This window comes from Amblyraja radiata, chromosome 27 (genome assembly GCF_010909765.2).
Source record: "Amblyraja radiata isolate CabotCenter1 chromosome 27, sAmbRad1.1.pri, whole genome shotgun sequence".
Taxonomy (NCBI): Eukaryota; Metazoa; Chordata; class Chondrichthyes; order Rajiformes; family Rajidae; genus Amblyraja; species Amblyraja radiata.
The window spans coordinates 10,117,051-10,137,164 of NC_045982.1; the positions used below are offsets into that span (position 1 = coordinate 10,117,051).

Sequence of the window (20,114 nt, forward strand, 5' to 3'; positions counted from 1 at the left end):
TTGAGAGTTCAAAACATTCCATATCTTCCTGGAAGACATTATTTAATATTTTAGCAGAAATCCTACTTGGTCCAGGTTGGGATAGCAAAAGAAAGAGAAAGAGAGAGAGAAAAAGAGAGAGAGAGAGCTGTGAAGAGGGTAAGAGAGAAATAGAGTGAATTAAAACATTACAGGATCAGACTGGCTGTGAAGCATTTCCTTAACAGTTATTGTGCATCCTTGCAACATTCTGGTAATAACTGTAATCACATAAATAATGAATCAATGCACTGGACTCCAGGGAGAGGCAGCAGCAGGGAGTGAGTCTCAGTCAAGGAATGATAGCAGGATGTGGACAAAATTCATGGGTCGACATAAGGGGGTGTGGAAACATTTTACATAAGGAAAGCCGTCTCACAGGGTGGTGAACAACCAGCATGACTGGGTATCAACCCCAATGGAAGATAGCACTTACACAAACTGGAGGTCCAATCAGCAAAGGTCATTTCAATGGTCCATGTACCCACCAGAGATGGTCAACAAGATGTCAGTGAGTCACCATGATGGGCACCACACAGAGTTGAATGAGAATGAGCCATCTCCCCAAATCCCACCCGTCCCTTTAAATTGAATATCACAGGAAGAATCTTGGGTCTCAATGGTGTAACATCCATTGTTCCAGCAGTCATCATGTGACATTTACAAGTGAGAACCTGAGGCAACGCCAATTAAATTATTTATTGGGGTACACACCCATTACACGACTAGAAGGGTGATCATTTTTCCATTAGCTGACCACCCAGGACTTCACCCACCACAGCCTACATCACCAGGAGCTCCATCGCCTACCTTACTCCTCCCATTAAACTCTACCCTTTCATTCAAGGACCTTTCCTTTCCTTCAGCAACCTCCCCACCACAGTCCAACCCCCAGGTTGCCTCCCGTTCCCTAAATATAGCTCAGGACCCAGCCCCTCTTCCCTTCCTGCTCCATTCATTCACCCTCCCATCCCAAATAGCTGGTGAGAGGGAGTAGAATATTAAATTGGTATAATTCAGTGGTATTCTGAATGCCCCCTTCCCACCACCTACCCCACCTTCAGGCTTTCCCCAAGGCTCTGGTTCACTTAATAACCCCTCCCCCCCACACACACACACCACCCCCAGATGATTTTGCATCCTACACATTTCCCCGAGGAAGGGCAAAGCTTTAATTCAGTTGTGGAATGACTAAGCTGAGACTCATTAATAGCTAGTGGAAGAATGACAATGGAATGGATGAATTGGCAAGAAGCTTCCAATGAAGGAGCCAAAGCTGATATACGGAGAAGCTGTTACTGTTACTGGGTGATTCAAACACGGCCGTATGATTAGGATCGCTCGTGGAGAGTGCGAGTTGCACGAGGGTCGGCTCTGCACTCTGCCTCTCGTCCATCTGGCACAGAGGGAGCTTAGTCGAGCTTCAGAAACTTCCGCACATCACTCGTTTCCACCGCCTCCACAAAATCCTCGTAACCCTGGGAGAAACAAGAGTCCATTGGTTACAATACGACATGATAGAACTTTACAGTGCCCTCCATAATGTTTGGGGCAAAGACCCATCATTTATTTATTTGCCTCTGTACTCCACAATTTGAGATTTATAATAGAAAAAAAAAAAATCACATGTGGTTAAAGTGCACATTGTCAGATTTTATTAAAGGCCATTTTTAGACATTTTGGTTTTCACCATGTAGAAATTACAGAAGTGTTTATACATAAACCCCCAATTTCAGGCCACCATAATGTTTGGGACACATGGCTTCACAGGTGTGTTTAAATGCCTCTTTAATGCATGTATAAGAGAGCTCTCAACACCTAGTCTTTCCTCCAGTCTTTCCATCACCTTTGGAAAGTTTTATTGCTGTTTATCAACGAGGACCAAAGTTGTGCCAATGAAAGCCAAATGATCCCCTATGGGACTGAGAAACAAGAATAAAACTCAAAGACATCAGCCAAACCTTAGACTTACCAAAATCAACTATTTGGAACATCATTAAGAAGAAAGAGAGCTTACTAATTGCAAAGGGACTGGCAGGCCAAGGAAGACCTCCACAGCTGATGACAGAAGAATTCTCTCTATAATTTAAAAAAAAAACAAACACCTGTCCGACAGATCAGAAAGACTCTTCAGGAATCAGGTGTGGATTTGTCAATGACCACTGTCCGCATAAGACTTCATGAACAGAAATACAAGACCACTGGTTAGATGCAAAAATAGGATGGCCAGGTTACAGTTTACCAAGAAGTACTTAAAAGAGAAACCACAGTTCTGGAAAAAGGTCTAGTGGACAGATGGGATGAAGATTAATTTATATCAGGGTGATGGCTGGTGCCTGTTTTCCGGAGCACCCGTTGCAACAGCTGCGGGCAGCTTCGACCACCCCCGGGCCGCGGAGCTTGAACCGCGGGACTGATACCATCGCCCGGTGGGGTATCGCCTTGGCGCAGAGGGAGAAGAGGAGGGAAGAGACAGTAACTCTAAGACTTTTGCCTCCATCACAGTAAAGTTGCCTTGCCTTGCCTTGCCTTGCCTAAACAGGGGCTGCAGATGACGGAATCTGATGGAAAAGGGAGGTGGAACATGAGATCAAATAAAGGAGGTGGGGTCGGCTGATGGGAACAGTGGAGGTGAAGGGAATGGATGACAGGAGTGTACGGGTGATGGGCAGATGGAGCGGGTGGGTAGATGGTGATGGGAGGGGAGTGGTGTTGTGGGAAAGATGGATGCGAATGGAAGATCTGGGTGGATAGAGGGATCTAGGGGGAGCAGGTGCCCTGAATGATCATGCCATTGGGTTGTGATCTACCCAGGCAGAATTTGAGGTGCTGTTCATCTAGTTCAGCGGTTACCGACCTGGGGTAAATTTCACCTACTCGGGGTAAATTTGTGAATCCGGATTTGTACATATTTTTTCTCATTGGCTGACTGTGTTTGGTTGTGGTATATTGGCATCTGTTCATCATTAGTTGTTCATAAATAAGTGAAATAACATTGTTATGTGCTATTAAAGTTGCCAGGGGTAAGCGGGACAAAAAAGGTTGGGAACCCCTGATCAAGTTTATATTTGATGTTGACCTGAAATGTTGACAGTCCATATCCTTCCACAGTTGCTCCCTGACCCACTGAGTTCCTCCGGCTATTTCTGTTTCCTCTTTTCCCAGATACTGCCAGGATTTGCAGAGGTTTTTATTTTAGATGTTTCACATCTGCAGTTATCTTTTGGATTTCCATCCAGAGAGATGTGTTTCATTCTACTTCACTCAAAGGATCCATTCTGAAGGGTGTAAGTATCGAGAGGAAGGTGCTTGTCCCTTGTGTATGGGGCTGGTGGTTGTTGGGATGAAGATGAAGGGTGCTCACTACACCCCAGCCTTACCCCACAGTGTTGGTCGCCGTTGAAGATCTGAGGAGGCAGAGCGCTGGGGTTGCCCGACTTGCTCCTCATCTCCTCTTTCAAAGAATTATTCTGTGCAATGTCGATCATTTCGTACTTGATGCTTTTACTGTCCATGACCCGCGTCACCTCCCACTGCTGGGATTTCACCTACAACAGAGAGAGAGAGAGAGAAGTGGCAGCAAAATATCAAATATCAACATATCATTCAGTGATGTGGAAATTGAGAAAGCCAGAGAATCAGCAAATGGTCTGTCTTTCATCAAACAGATACAAGGGGATGATTTGCAGTGAAGCACTTTCTGCAAATTTGAAACACGACACCATTAAAAGGGAGTGGGGTGATTATTTGTCTGCAATAAAATACTCAGGGTTATGAGGCCAAATAAATCGGCTAATTTAATACTCAATCAAGCATCACAGTGTCCAGGGCCTTGAAATGTCACAGCAGGTATACGCTCGGTTTGCTAAGACTATATTAAACTCCAATATGTTAGAGATTTTCTGCCCAAATTTCTGCAACAACTTTCATTTTTGTCTTTTTTTTTTTCCTCTCCTGTGGCTCCAAGATTCTATCATTAAGCACAAAGTAAAAGACAATCACATTGGTGTGGGCCTGGAATCTTGTATCGACTGATGCAGAAAACAGCAGCAGGCTTCCTTCTCTGGAACTCATTTAACAAACAAACCAATGCCAAGGCAAGGCAAATGTACAAAAGTTGTTTTCAGAGTGATTTAGGTAGGAAGTCCTTAACCTATGAGTCTTGGCAGCCAAAGCCAAATCCTTCACTGGTGCAGCAATTAAATCCAGAATGAGAAGAGAGGCCAGAGGTAGGGGAGCACGGATAGTTCAGAAAGTTATATCCTTGGTGAAAATTAGAGAGGGGCAAGGGTGAGAATGGCAAAATCATGCCCTTGCTTCACTGGGAGCTGGTGTAGGATCAACAGGGGTGATGACAAACAGGAGAGTGCAGATTTGGATTATCTTGGGCGAGACAATGTGGAGATTGGTGATGGGCACCAGACAGAACTGCGCTCAAATACTGTAGAGGCAACCAAGGCATAGATGAAGCTTTCAACTGCAGTTTCACAGGGTGGAAACCATTAATCATAGTGATGCCACAGATACGAGATCCACAAAGGGTTACAATGACACCAATGCTAATAGGTCTGTCGGTTTGAGAGATGCAAGGGAGAGGCGTGGAACTGGTTACTGATGAGTGGAGTTTGCATTGAAAACAAGCAATCTATAAGAGATATTGATGAATTAATTGCTTTTAATGCCATTCCAGTCATTTTCTCCCGATTAGGATTTATTTTATAAATTGATTGAAAGTGTGATGGGATTTTCAGTTCTCACAACACATACATTGTTCCACAATTCCATCATTAGAATAGACACCGACCAGAAAAAAAGTGTTTTTCAGCTGGAATGAGTTGGGGAACGTCCAAACCAGTTGGCAACATTCGGTAAATGAGCTAGGGTCAGGACGGGTCAGAATCTGTGTGTGGGAGGCTCAGCTCAGATTCGAACAGAACAAGCCTGTCTTACAAATCAGCTTTGCCCATTCTTTACAGCTGCACCGGGAGGCCAGGAAACAGCCACATCCAGAGTGCTCTCAAAGCTAAACCTGAGCCCCAGGCATCAACTGACGACCAGGCCTCGAGGGCAACATTTCCAAGGGACATTTTCAACAGGAGTCGAGCAATTTTATGAGAAAATTGAAATTATTTAAATGCTTCTTTATTATGAAAGCCCAGGTGGCTGAACTGAAAGCAAGTTTTCATAGGACATTGTGAATATGATGATCTCAATTTCCCAGGACTGCCCCTGGATCAAGTTACCATGCATAGAGTCAGTCCGCAAAACTGTGGCAGATCTACCAACTAGTGGTCAGGGTCAGGATGAACTGCGGGCATGAATAATCCTTAGCTGCAAGCATCTGAGGAGCCCAAGTTGATCGCACTCCCTATCATAACGATGTCTATAACACTGAGAACCATACACGTGGACCCTGATGCTGCAGATGAATGTATGTTCTGCTGGAATCTGTGATGTGGAGAAAGCTTTCTCGCCGCCTTTGTTGTTTCTATATTACTTTGCTGTTTGCCAGAAGCAGACGGTGGGAGGAGGGGAGGAACAGAGGGTCGTCAGGGGATTGAAACAGGGTGATAGAGATGCACAGCACTCCATAATGACAAGGCTTGCAAACCTGAATTATGCAACTGTTATTTACAACTAGTGATTCATTAATAACTGTCTCATTTATTATTGTATGACATTTCAAACGAGAGAAGCTGGGATCTGCTTCAAGCAAAGATTAAATGAGACAAAACACATGTCGTATGGAAATAGGAATGGAAATGTACATAATTACGAGGCCTTTTGATAAAAGAGAAACCCCTTCCAGTGGAACATTCAGTAACCAAAGCTCACATTGTTAGGATAATTGTCAAGAGCACAAAAAGAGATATAAAACATTATGATGACTGTGTAGAATAATCTGAAGGCACACCCTGAGAAAGCGATAAAACCAAATTCAACAACGACTTCCAAAACGGAATTAAATTGGAAACTATTTGGGGAGTTGTAGGAAAAGAGCAGACTGGAGAATACATTAGACAACGTTTTCAGAAAGCTGGTTCATTGGCGATGGGCGAGGTTGCTTTCTTCTGTAATAGGGGATTGATTTTCCATTTCTGCTCTGCGGTTCGGAAATTCATCCATGTTGCCCTCCATTCCTGCTCTTTATTGATCAGGATGGCATTAAATCAATGACGCCTGGAATTCGTAACCAAGAAAGTGATATTCTGATAGAAAGTTAAGATGCTATATGACTCGTGGAAAAAAATCTCCAAAAAACCAAGCACGAGTAGAAATTCACTTTTTCTATTGTAAAACTGTACAGTTTACACACATATATTAAAATAGATTTAAATGCTACCAACCATTGAGCCTGACAGTCTTCATTACATTGAAGGTATAACACAGAAATTGTTCCCTTCTGGCTATCAATCGTGTGTCCCCCCCCCCCTCCTAAATCCTCAATTCCCTCCTCCTTCATTTATCAAGGCTCCTCCTAACTAATTGCTTTAAGATTGTGCACTAATAAGTGTGATATTCTCAAGGCTCACTATAGAAATATTTTCCAATTCCCTGTCTGATTTGATGCTGACTGCCTTGTACTAAACACCTCTTCTCTGAATAAGGAAACACAATCTGTGTTTGCACTAATTGAATCTTTACATGATGATAATAATCTCCATAAACTCATTGGTTTCTCCTTTTAAAAGGGAACCATTACATTTGCGACACTTCCTGGTGCTCATAAATCTATATCCCTACTTACATTGTTTAGGTTCTTCAGATTCAATGCACATGCCCTCTTTTGGGAATATCCCTGGACTTGGATTTTTTTCTTTTTTAAGTTTCTAAACCAAAGAAACAATGGAGCCAATATAGCAGGTCACATCACCCTTGTGCATAGCAACTCACACAAGAATTCCAGCTAAGTAATACATCAAATTCTCCTGCTTTCATGGTTTTACCCCCGTGCCACAGAAACCTTCTGCAGGACACTATCCTCCCAAGATGATTCAGTTTCCCCAACTCCAAGGTCATGCACATCGATTTCCATTGTCTCATCTCTGGCACATCCTTTCCTTCAATAGCCTTGGCTTCATGCTCTAGAATATCTATCCTTCTGCTTCTCTTTTCTATCTAAAAGGTGCTCTATAGAAACACTGCTATTTGATCACGATTTTGACAGTTCACCTAAATATTTACTAAAGTGATCTTCTCTCGTATTGTTTGATACTCCATGAAAGTCTTGTATTCTTTAACCATATTACAAACCATGTATAAACACAAATAGCAGTTGAATGTATACAATAAACGATTTATTTTGAAATATTATTTTGCACACAAACAAATGGGAAGTAGATATTGTAAGCAGGCATAACCGAGCATGCTGCTGTGCATTAAACTCATTGTTGATATGTTGGGTCTACAACATCATCATGAAATGCCAAGGTTTGACAAACCTGGATGAATCCCTCTCCTAAATGTTCTCCTTAAAAGGGAATCGTTTTAACAAGACTGTATAACAGTTTACAATTCACTTAAAAAAAAATCCAAGGGGGAAGCCTGAATATGTCCAATCTTAAATTGTAGGTAATCCAAAAACAGATTGTTAACTCTAATTAGTTCAATTGTAATCACCTTCCCAGGGAATGCGCTTTTAGTTTGCAGTTTTACTCAAAATTCTACATTTGTCATAAAACACGCCCCAGTCTAATCATCACACGTGACAACTGTTTGTTGCACAAAAATATTTTCTGGAGATGGGGGGAGGGCGATATTCAGAGAGATTGTGACATTTCAAAAAAAAAAATATTCTATAAAAAACACAAAACCCAGGACGGACAAGTCGTGGTTAAATGTTGCAGTGGCTGAGTTACAATGGTTGAACAAGGAAAAAACGGGTGTCAGGACAACAAGCTGGGTACAAATATGTATGGATGAAAAGGGTGGGAGGCAAAACTCACAGCTGAATTACAAGAAAGGGATTTAAAATTTAAAAAAAGGAATGCTAGAAATGTAAGTGGCGTTTGCTTTAATCTAATCACTGGGGGAGATGGGGAGGAAATCTTGCTCGGTTACTGAACATCCTTCGAAAGGAACTCTCAAGGCGTCCAATGTGCGCAGTTCCTTCGCCACTTTCTGCAGCTCCATCACCGGGTGTGTCAGTTTCTCTGTCCCTCGCTGTTCACTAACAATGGCCCGTTTTCAGCATCTCTCCACCATCCTCACCCCCGCCCTCCTCACCACCATCACCCCTTCTCGTTCTTCGCCCCCACATTCCGTGGCACACTCACCTCCCTGGAGCCAGTAACAGTTGTGTAATACACTATTATACTCATTTCGGCGCCGATGCTCTCGCTCTCCCTGTCGGACACAGATAGATACTAACATCCAAGCAGCACTTCGCCATGTGATTCACCAAGCCAATAGCAACACCTCCCGTTCATCGCGTCAGACTCAGGAGCAAAGATCCTCCGCTATAGGATCTTTACTCAGGAGGTCGAGGGACCGTCTTTGAATGTAAAAACAAGAGTTCTTGTTAGCTTCACTCACCCTGCAGCTCCGCGTTTAGAATTACTTCGACCTTCTGTTGTCAATACAATAAAGGAGCCGTTACAGCCAAACAAAAGGGATGGGTGAGAAATGAACTGTGGTTAAAAATCATTTTGTACTCGGTTACACAAGTCAATTTGTCCACTAGTTGAAAACGTTATTTTTGCTTTGGCCCATACATACACAGGGCTGATTCATCAACGAAGAGATGAAAGTCTGAAGGGTCCCGATACTAAACGTTACTACCCCATAAAATAGACACAAAGAGTTGGATGGAGTAACTCAGTGGGACAGGCAGCAATCTCTGGAGAGAAGGAATGGGTGACGTTTCGGGCCGAGACCGCCGAGTTACTCCAGCTTTGTGTCTATCTTCGGTTTAAACAGCATCTGCAGTTTCTTCCTACACGTTACCTACCCATGTTCTCCAGAGACGCTGCCTGGCCCGCTGATTACTCCGGCACTTTAGGTCGTTTATTAGCCAAAAGTAAAACTTCCTTTACACTGCAGGGTGGGTTCCATATAGAAAAAAGCTCATGATGTAATCCGTCCTGTTAAAGTAACAGACCCGGAATGTGTATCTATTATAAATGTAATTTAGTTCGCTGACTGGTTAGCACACAAAAACTTCTCACTGTACCCCGGTACACGCGACAATAAACTAAAATACCATGTTTGCGTTTCCAAAATGTCATAAATGTGGAACATTGAGTAAATTATGCACGTCAGCAACTCGAAATGTAAATATATTTCCAATGGTGTAGGCTTTTAAAAAATATCTTAATGTAAATATGTTTCTCTCTGAAAAAACGCTTGCCCTGTTGGGCATTTCCAACGTTTTAGTGTTTTCCAGTGTTAATTGTGTTTTACTGTGGAATGCAGAATGATGCACACTGGCGATTAATTCAGGACCACCTGATCTGTATTTCACCACATTGCATTCAGTCGGCAGCAGATTAACTGAACCCGCCGACTTCTGCGAAGAAAACAGGGTTGCAGCTCTCTCCATTGCGCAGATGAGTCGCCCAAACACCACAGAATAGCCGAGCCCCACAATAAATGTGAGCTGCTCAAGTTAACATTTTCAGATATGACATGTTGTCTTACAGATTTGTTTCTTGTCCTTGTTTCAGTAACTCTGGAATCACAGTGAAAGTTAATTTCATCTTTCTGAAATTAATCTACAATTGGTTAACACGCAATTTATTCTCTCATTTTATGATGGCAAGATCTGCATTTTATTCAAATACTAGACTAAGTGGGACCCGTTGGGTCCCAGCTTTACACGGGAGGGCTGGTCCCCCAACGCAATATTCCACCTCTCCACCAATTCCAATATTGGTGGCCAGTGGGGGGCTTTCTGGAGCGCTAGTATGGGTGTTGTGGGCTGAAGGGACTGGTCTCCAGAGGGCTAGTATGGACATTGTGGGCCAAAAGGATTCTTGGGGTGGCAGCTCAGTCACTCAAGCCTGATGTGCTGGCAGCTCACTCACGGCTGGTGGGCTGGCAGTTGACTCATGGTTATTCCTTGAAATTCCATTTCAAGCAGCGTGCAAGGCCACCAAATTCAAGTGCAGTTTCCTACCATTTCAAGCAGGGTGCAAGGCCACCAAATTCAAAAGCAGTTTCATACCATTTCAAGCAGGGTGCAAGGCCACCAAATTCAAGTGTAGTTTCCTACCATTTCAAGTTGGGTGCAAGGCCACCAAAGACAGAGTCATGACCTCTCCCTCCCCCATCTTGCAGAGACTGAGCCACGCCCACACTTCCGGGTTTTATAGTCCCAGGAGAGAGAATCTCAACATTTTTTAAACACTCATGACTCTTATTTTTCATCGATGGGAAAAATCCTCGGCACCTGATGAGCGGAGGGGGACTCTGAGTAAGATGGCCAAAAATCACAGCCGTACCTGGTAGCGTTTATTTCTAAAATCAATATACAGTGCAAACAGGAAGTGGTCAAGATTAGAATTTTAATTATATAGATATTTTAGTTCCTATGACAATTACTTAAATGTATACAGAAATTATAGTGCAGCAATTGTGCATCAAGATGCTTCATAGGCACCAGAAAAAATGTAAATGATATTGGGACACAAGCTACATTGGTGGTGCACAAGGAGGCAATAGATATCCACGTGTTGTACATTTGGTGGCAGCTAAAGATTTGGAGGGGGGGGGGGCAAAGCGTTGGAGCCTTCTAAACACAAATGAGAGCCACAGATTTTGCTGGAAAGGGACATTTTTGCAACAAGATTAAGCCTGGGAAGAGCTTCTCCCTCATCCTTTTTCCTATCTCATGACATGCCACCACAGGCAGAGAACTGTAGGAAAGAAACTCAAGCAAGGTGTAGATATATTTTGTTCCAAAAATTTTTGAAACCCAAATTAATACAAGCCAACAACAGACTCCAAGATACCACACGTGCAGCCAGTTAAATAGAAAATTTTATTTGTAAATACAAACATAATTACATGTAATAAATTTATAAATAATTCCAGCATTAGAAACTTACAAAATGTTAATAAAAATCAGTATAAATAGATGTCTTTTCAAGGCAATTGAGAGGGTTTGAATTTGACCATCACAATAAACCCTGCTCAGGTGAATTGCAAGATAAGTTCTAAGGAGCTATGTTTATGGCTCAATGTGCAGGGCACATTTTTCCAGTTGTACCACAGAAATGATTCCTTATATGCTGACATCTTTATATTTTTCAGTATGAAAAAACATTTCATACTATGGTAGAAGTTCAGAAACGATTCAACTTTGCATCAAATATTATACAAAGGAAAGCTTTCATTCACAGACCACTGGACAGCGAGAGATTGGTGGCACTTAGATCATTTATGTTATTTCTGTTAAAAAAAAAGCATTTTTTCTTCCCATGAATGCAGCAAATTAGCTAAAAACAGGCTTATCTGTCAGTATTAGACAAAAACACAATGAGCAGATGAGCCTGTGGTGAATCTACAAATCTTCCAGTTAATTTTGTAAGTGGAATAAAATTGATGAACCAATTAGCATTGCTCATTAAAAGGCAAGAATCATGTTCACCAATAAATGATCAATGCTAGATCGGGCTCCAGATCCACTTTATTCAAACATAAATACAGCACCATTTCCCACACTCTCACTTCCCAACAGTTAACCAGAACAGATGCACAATCTGAAACTGTGTCACTAACATACTTAGTGCAACTCAGTTTCAAAATCTTTCAACAATTCATCAGAATAAACTCCAATTCCCAAGGTCCCAGAGAGCATTATATACAATCCACACAAGTCATTTATTTAATATTTTTCTGCACAATTTAAGTTCCAGTTTTGGTTGGGGGAGTCACAATTAAATTCTTAACACACTCAATCTGCACTTGGTTTACAGTATCTATCAATACACTGTGTGGAAACACAAAAAGGTATAGTTCTCCACAGGAGAGGAGAAATTTGCAGGTGGAATTCCCAAAGTGAGAATACATACAAGGCCCATATAAGGTTGGGAAGGTAATTCACTTTGAGTGCAAAGTTCACCAAAAGAAAGTACATTTAAAAAAGCTAGAGACTGATTCAACCCAGTTGGTGTGGATCAGGAGAATTGTATGTACTCATTCCTGTCCAGCTGTTTAAGTATCAGTTGTAATGGATACCAAGTTGACCAAGAGGTATCACAGTAGCCCATAAGATTAAGGTGGAAACTAAAAATGCTACCCCAACTTGTCAATTCATTGTCATTCCTCCTTCTGAATTGTGTTTAAATTTTGCTGATAAATCTACAAGTCTGCACATCAAGTTTCACCAGTCTGCGCACCACACCCGTCTCTAAATGTAGCCAATAAAATGTCCTCCAAAATTAATTTCATTGCCTGCTCAATATGGCTTTTCGTTCCCCATACTTGGGATAAAAAAAACTGCAAACTTCAGTTTAAGTAATTTGCCAGACGGAAATACAACTGAGAATTGGTGTGAGAAAAATGTACTCACTGTACAAAGCTTAACAGAAAATTCGGAAAATATGTTGGGCAGCATCTGTGGAAAAGGAAAGTTAACATTGTAGTCCTGACAAAGTTCTGAAACAGATGCCACACAATGCGATAATTCCCCATATTTTGGAGTTTCTGGCATGTGTATGACTCTACAGGTTTGCTACCTTCATGAGAAGATGACTATTCACAAGGACAGTTCACAAGGCAGATGAAGCATTTCTCTGCAGCTCGAATAGTTACCACAAACACAGCAGCAACACCAGGAAGACTGCTTCTGTCACATTAAAAGTGGTGTAAATCACAGCTGTGATGAGATAATTGCCATTATAATTTACGGGAAAGTGCCAATGCGGCGTGTTTGTGATCTACTTTCTTGAATTAATTTAAATGAAGGCATTTTTGTCAGATTGTCCAACACAAAGATCCTGAATGGTGCCCCCCCCCTTCCCCCCCCCCCCCCCCCACACATTGCATAATTCACTGTGTGATACAGTTGTCTCCCATGTCCTGAGCATATCGATCTGATATCATTGTTCGCAACTCGTCAATGTCTCTGCCCAGCTGCCTCACTTCAGCCAGTTTCTTGGTCAGTAGCTCAGTGTTTTGCCAGTCTCCCTCTGTACTGGAGTAATGCATTGCTGAGAACAAAGAATCAAACACAAGAATATTATACAGTGACATGGTAAATATCATTTTCCCCCAATTTATATAGACTTGCTCTTTAACAGACTTCCACAGTCACTCCAGCTCCATGACTCCATGCCTGATCATTGTGTAACCTTAATTCCTCTCTCATTCCCTCTACTGCATTTAATATGAGGCGGCAGGCTGAGAGTGAAATGCTAATTTCAGATAGTCAATGTCAAGAACCAATATTGTAGATTATGGGGTACTGCAATCAGAATACGGTAGTGCCCTAGTCGATCCTGAAAATGGCTTAACACAGGCTTTTCCTTTTGGAATTGTTGGCCATAGCATGATTTAGTCCATTGTGCCTTCCATGTGCCTCTCACTGCCTCGGTATCTCATCTGCCTCATTGATCAAAGCTCAATGGTTTCAATAAATTCTAACTATATATGATCAGAACCATGATCAGCAAGATCCTTTCTGGTCTTAAGCAGCAAAAAGCATTTATTTGCATTTTTTTTATACCACAACATTTATTTTACACGTTAGTTTGTAAATGCAAATGAGATCATTTATTTGAGTAATTAAGCTTTTTAATAGCACGAGCAATACAACTGTTGACACAGGGTTGATCACACTCCTCTTAATCACTTTCACCTTTCAAAGCAAATTTTCAGCGAGCATGAACTCATGAATAAAACACTCTCGACGGTTGCAAGAAAATGTTATTGATCCATTTTAAGGATATACCACAATAAATCTCTCAACTCTTGATTTTCAATCTTCTCTACTTGAAATGCAGGGAACTGGGAAGTAGGAACTTAGGGCAGCATGGTGGCGCAGCGGTAGAGTTGCCGCACTGTATCTCTAAACTAAACCACTACTACTGGCTTACCTTCCTCAGCCAAGCTAATTATATCCACCAATCTCAAGTTTCATTGTCTGCTCCCTGGGACACGCATTAGTGTTAATTCCCCAGATAACCCTTCTTGTATTTCACTTTCATTAAGCTAATTTGGCCAATTTAATTGGTTTGTGTCTTGTTTCACATTTGAAAATTGGAATGGCACCTGCCAGAATTCAAGTGCAGTAAAGTGTTGAAAATAAAACTAGGGTCTAAAACTGAACTCCACAAATAAGGTCCTTCTGTCTGCTCAATAATGGTTCACAGCTGCGGCAGGAGGTACTCAAAGTCAAGCATGAAAATAAAGTTAGCATGGGAGAAAGATCAACTGCAAGAACTCACATTCACAGTTATTAGTTAAAAGCAGCTCATCACAAACCATGTATTAAAATGGTGAAGGGGGGGAGGAAGGGGGGGGGGAGGAAGGGGGGGAGGGAGGGGATGCGGTAGAGGCAAACTGCAATTCAATATAAACAAACGAATGGGCGGGAAATAGAGGCCTCAAACCCGAGAATCTTAGATTGTTAATGCTTTCCCTTTTTGATGTGGTCTGTTTGTTTGGTGCATGGTTGTTTCTTTTACTTTCTCTTATATTTACGTAACATTTGCTCATTTCATAAGAGAAACCCCTCAGCTTGGTGAGGGAGGTTGTCCCGTGGGTCTCATCGGGGTCACTGTCACCAGACGGCTCATTACCTCACTGCTGGTTCTCCTCTAGGGACTGGAGACAGAGAGAGCGTCAACTACAAAGTAAACAGCCTCCAGATATTTGAGGGTTCATAACGTTAAATTATTGATTTTCTGTAGTGGCTATCATGTATAAAGTGGAAACGCTACAAATTAATTGAAAATAGCCAACCTGCTCACTCACCAATATCAGATTGCAACCATTCTGTGAAATAATTTAAATCAGCTTTCTATTCTTCCATGATACAATATATATAAGCTTCTTATCCTGAAAGTACTACTGATGCTGGCGGTAAGGCACTCTGTAACATGACAGAAATGTCATCAGCACTATCACCACGTTGACGATGGGGTGGGTGGTAAGACATTGTAGTGGCTGCGCTGAATAAACTCAACTGAATCTCATTGCTCAATATCAAAAGTACAATCAATCAAAACATTTTTTTAAAAGCTCATTCTGCAAGTATCCTATCTGCATTCTTACCAAGACTTCACATTCTTGCTGAAATGTATTAACCAGAATCAGATGCAATGTTCAAGTTTTACATAACCAGCATTTAAAAAAAATAAAATAAAACAGGTCCAACATAATTTCCCTGCTTTGTACTCTTTTCATTTATCATTTTAATAAATACACATTCTGTCACTTTGAAGGACATATACAGTGCCCTCCATAATGTTTGGGACAAAGACCCTTCATTAATTTATTTGCCTCTGCACGCAACAATTTGAGATTTGTAATAGAAAACATCACGTGGTTAAAGTGCACACTGTCAGATTTTATTAAAGGGTATTTTTACACATTTTGGTTTCACCATGTAGAAATTACAGCTGTGTTTATACATAGTCCCCCCATTTCAGGGAACCATAAATATGGGACACGTGGCTTCACATGTGTTTGTAGTTGCTCAGGTGTGTTTAAATGCCTCCTTAATGCAGGTATAAGAGAGCTCTCAGCACCTAGTCTTTCCTCCAGTCATCCCATCACATTTGGGAACTTTTATTGCTGTTTATCAACATGTGGACCAAGTTGTGCCAATGAAACAATATATTTCGAAGCAACCATCTACCTTTTATCAGTCCAAAACACTGCTTATTGCCTTTTTAAAGCATGGATCTATAATTTGCTGGGCTTCAATTTTGTCAGCCATCCTTTTGCACAATAGTATCAAATGCCTTCTAAAAATTCATGCACTCAACATTTATTGCTTTCTGTTCAAACCTTGTGTACTTAAATCAGGTTAACGATAATTTGGTTTTGACAATCCTATGCTGTCTCTCCTTTATCTACTCCTTTATCTAATTTTAAGTGATTATCGCTTTCCCCGATTGTTTTTCTTCCAAGCTTGCTGCAACCAAGGTTAAACTGTCCAGCTTGCATTTTGACATGTCTTTACACATTTTTGATAACAACGTTGATACTTTTGCCATTGTTCTCTCTATCTTTTTTATTCACTCTCAGTATATGGATGTCACGGGGACAAGGGGCAGTTAAGAATCAATCACACTGGTAGCTCTGGAGTGACACGAGAGATCAAACCAGGTACGAACAGCATATGTCGTTTCTTAAACAACATCAGTGAACCAGGTGAAGATTTACAACAACCCAGCTGTTTCATGGTACTTCTGATGCTCGTGATTTATTCTAGTTAATTAGCGGAATTTATATTCCGCTGCTGTGATGCTAGATTTAAACTCATGTCTCAAAGCTAATAATTAAGACCACTGTACACTAGTAAACGTAACAGACCCTTTATGTCCTTTTGTCGGAGGACTGGAAAATTATGTAAGCCATTTTGTAACCTCCATCCCCACCACCCCTAGATTCAGCACCTTTAGCCTAGATGACCCAGTTACTCTATACAGAGAGCCTGACTCTGCCTAGCCTTGTCGTGCGGAAGCCTCGAGTCAAAGCCTCAATGCCAACTCTCAAAACAGCACATGCACCTCAACGCACACCTTTCCCAAACAGCTGCTGTCATACTTTCACTTCTTACTGGCTATTATGCCTCACAATGAGCTAATCAAACAGCATTGATTTAAACAGCCCCACCACTGCTCTGTTCCACCTCTGCTGTTTATTTTAATATTACTTCCATGCATTTTTTTCAAACAATTTTCTTCCTCCCCAATAACTTCAGCTCTTGCTGCTGGTTGTTGTAAACTTCACAGTCTTCTGATTTACCACTAGCCACTACTACTTTGAATGCTCATCTTTGATTTATTATTTTCCTCAATCTCCCTTCATGGATAATTTACCTTTCTTCTGCGATCCCTCTTTCCAATTGGAATAAATCTGCAGAGCATTACTAACTAGCTGTTTTAATATCCTCCACTCCCCCTCCCCCACCAATCCTTCTGTCTATATACTCCACTCCAGACAACTATCTGCAGACATTGTCATTGCACTGATGAAGATTGAGCACATTGGTTGTGGACCCCAGGTGTTCGCTCACAAACTGCATCCAGAATTCTACTATGTTGTGATCACTACTCCCAAGTGGAAGCTTAATTACTCCTACGTTGTTATTAACTCACTACTAGGTAGGTCTGTTGCATAGTGGTCAAAGAGACAATCCTCAATGCACTCCACAAATTGCTCTTTAATGGTTACCCGGTTTGATTAGTCCAATCAATATGCAAATCAAAATCACCCATATTGTAGTTCCCTTCTTACATATCTTTGATATGCTTTGTCTTATTGAGAAACACCATAGGGACATATCGACTACTCTCACCCGTCTTCTTTCCCTGCTGTTATTCCCACTGAAAGCGATTCCAAATTACTGCATCTATACGCATCATGCTGGTACCTTTTATTGATTGATGTTACCCATCTGGACAGGGGGGTGAGGAGGGGTGCTAACTACAGTAGCTGTATTTGTACATGACATAAAATGGCAGTATTTATTATAAACAAGTTATTGCATTCAAGCCACACACACACACACACAAAATGAAATGGGCAGCAAATGGCAGATGATGCTTAATAGGAGGAAATGCAAAGTGATTCATTTTGGAAGGAAAAATTGAGAAATTTAAAAAAAAAAGGATATGGTTACAAGGTTGCAGAGTAAAGGAGGCTTAGAGTATAGGTGCAAAGTAATTAAAAGTGGCAAGGCAGATGGTGAGTCAGTTAATAAGGCATACGCTGAATCTTAATTATAAATGGTCAGCCTCAGCTGGTGTAGTGTGTTTAATTCCAGTTGCCTCATTACAGAGAGGATGTGGACACATTGGACAGGATCCACAGATTTATAAGAATGGCTCCAGGGACGCAAGGTTATAATTACAAGGATGGATTAGGGAAGCTGGGACCACTTTCTTCAAAGGGAAGGCCAAAGGGAGATCTGATAGAAATTCCAACATGTTGATAGGTCTGGACAGAGTGCATCGGAGGAGATTATCCCCCACTGAAGGAGGGGTTCAAAGAAAAGTAGGGATAAAAATCAGGAGTGACACAAGGGAAAACTCCCATTCATCATGAGGTTGGAATCTGGAATACATTGCCTGCATATGTAACAGAGACAGGTTCCAAAAGAGCCTTCAGAATGAAATTAAATAAATATAGGAAACTTTTGTAAACCTGAGAAGGGGTTGGAGTGGAACTAGTGATTTGGACCGAAACTTTGGTGCTGTAACAATTCTATGATTAGACCATCCTTCACCATTGCACCTTCCCACTCTTTTCATTGTTCTTCCTAAATCTTTCTCTTGTGGCCTGCTCCATTTTAACACTGTGCAACTGTAAGGCCTTCTACACTACTATCTACCACTCCTAATCCTTCGTGAAATCTTAATATCCTTAATAAAATGCTGTTTTTTCCCCCCAAACATTGCCAATTTAGTTTAATCTTGCCCAATCTGACTATTTTTTTTTTTTAAACTTTGGGATTCAAAGTTTTGTTGCCGGGTTTACTAATGCAATGGCAGATACTATGATATTCCACCCATCTATTTTTAGATATCTAGCTACCCAATAATTACATTGTTCAAAGAGCACAAGGATACACTGAATACTTACATTGTATACCAAGGATGAGAGAGAGGCTTGGATCTTTGCCTTGGGTTCTCTGTGTGAGGATGTTGCAAATTGCTTGTAGATCTTGCAGATTCTTGGCCAGCTCTCTGTGCAATTTCTCTGATAGCTGCATGCACTCCAATGGTAGTTGCTTACTTTGGTCCAATTGTCCCAAGTGCTCCTGAAGAGTCAAGTTCTTTTCGATAAGTTCCTGATTCTGTGCAGAAAGCTGAAATACAGAGCAATGTTAAAGTGATTTTTGAGAGTTTGGAATACAATTCCTCTGGTAGATCAAACATAATTGAAAGGTGCTAAGATGATGAAATGACAACATAGGATTAAATGCATATTAAGCAAACAAAGTAGTATACAATGGAAAAAGCCAAGCAACCCCGAACAGTTTGAAGCTCCATAGCTCTACCATGGTGTAAAATAAGCATTTATAAAAGATGGTGGTCACTTGAATGCCCCATTCTCACCGAGGCTGCAACCAGCCCAGCATTCTGACATTTATTTCCTCAACGTTGCCTTTTTTCAATTTACATTTGCATTGCAACTGTTGCAATAATATCTTGAAAATAGTTTGTCACATATATTTTTTTGTAACATAAAGGTGAAAAGAGCCATATTAATTTAAAAAAATTACGTCTTAGCTCACCAAGCTAAAAGGAGGTCAAACAGTAAGAGCCCAATGCAAACTATCTATCAGTATCAGTTGAACCACTGGTTCAGGTGGTTAATGAGACTTGCCAAATAAACAGCCTTGCCCAAATCAGGTTTGTTTTTAATTACAGCAAACAATAATTTTGTATAAAATTTTTTTAATTTACAATGTTAATACCAAAATAACTTCAACATAATTGAGATCCGTCTTTGGAATGCAAATCCTCATAGGAATCACTCCTTTCAAATATCAGTTGTCTTTGATTAGGCAGAGGCTATTGATTCTTTGATTAGATTAATCCTATTTTTTTATTTTAATCTGCTCACATTACCTACAGTGTAAAATAAAGTTAAAACTTTAGCATGTGTCAAACCGAACAAGTGACAGTTAACCATGAGTTGGTTAATTAAGAGGTGGTCCATGCACTCATTCACTTTGCTTCTATATTGGCCTAGCCAATTCCCTGACAGTGATTAGACCATTCTTTCTTTGCTTCCCTATCTCAGCCCAGCTGTGCCACTGACATAGTTCCAGAATCAGCCTGGGTGCTACCCTGGTAAAGTTCAGGATGTTCCTTCAGCCATGTCCCTCCATTATCTTTCTTCCACCCTCCAAATACCACTTTGTAAAGAGTCAGATAAATCTTTCCTTGTATAAACAAGGCTCTGAGAACACA

General features: G+C 41.0%; 2 protein-coding genes across 5 annotated transcripts in view; both read right to left on the reverse strand.

The window, feature by feature from the left end:
* On the reverse strand, positions 1 to 8,439 carry sh3bgrl3 (SH3 domain binding glutamate rich protein like 3). Its single transcript, XM_033045073.1, has 3 exons — positions 8,295 to 8,439; positions 3,399 to 3,566; positions 1 to 1,496 (listed from the first exon to the last, which is right to left on the reverse strand). The coding sequence occupies exons 1-3, from the start codon at positions 8,337 to 8,339 to the stop codon at positions 1,431 to 1,433; spliced, it is 279 nt and encodes a 92-aa protein (XP_032900964.1). The 5' UTR covers positions 8,340 to 8,439; the 3' UTR covers positions 1 to 1,430.
* Positions 8,440 to 10,980: 2,541 nt separating this feature from the next.
* The window catches only part of cep85 (centrosomal protein 85), a 47,398-nt gene continuing 38,264 nt past the window's right edge, over positions 10,981 to 20,114 (reverse strand). For all 4 annotated transcript variants that reach the window (XM_033045069.1, XM_033045072.1, XM_033045071.1 and 1 more), the window contains 2 exons: positions 18,778 to 19,003; positions 10,981 to 13,172 (listed from right to left, as the gene is read on the reverse strand). In XM_033045069.1, coding sequence (XP_032900960.1) covers positions 13,012 to 13,172; positions 18,778 to 19,003 — 387 coding nt within the window. In that variant the 3' untranslated portion in view covers positions 10,981 to 13,011. The remainder of the gene's footprint in view (positions 13,173 to 18,777; positions 19,004 to 20,114) is intronic.

Bases quoted from the DNA above. Each gene is read 5' to 3' on its own strand.
- sh3bgrl3 (XM_033045073.1), bottom strand. From the start codon at position 8,339: ATGAGTATAATAGTGTATTACACAACTGTTACTGGCTCCAGGGAG. The intron at 3,567-8,294 runs GTGAGTGTGCCA...TCTCTGTTGTAG, and splicing joins CTGTTACTGGCTCCAGGGAG to GTGAAATCCCAGCAGTGGGA. The intron at 1,497-3,398 runs GTAAGGCTGGGG...TGTTTCTCCCAG, and splicing joins ACGGCGACCAACACTGTGGG to GGTTACGAGGATTTTGTGGA.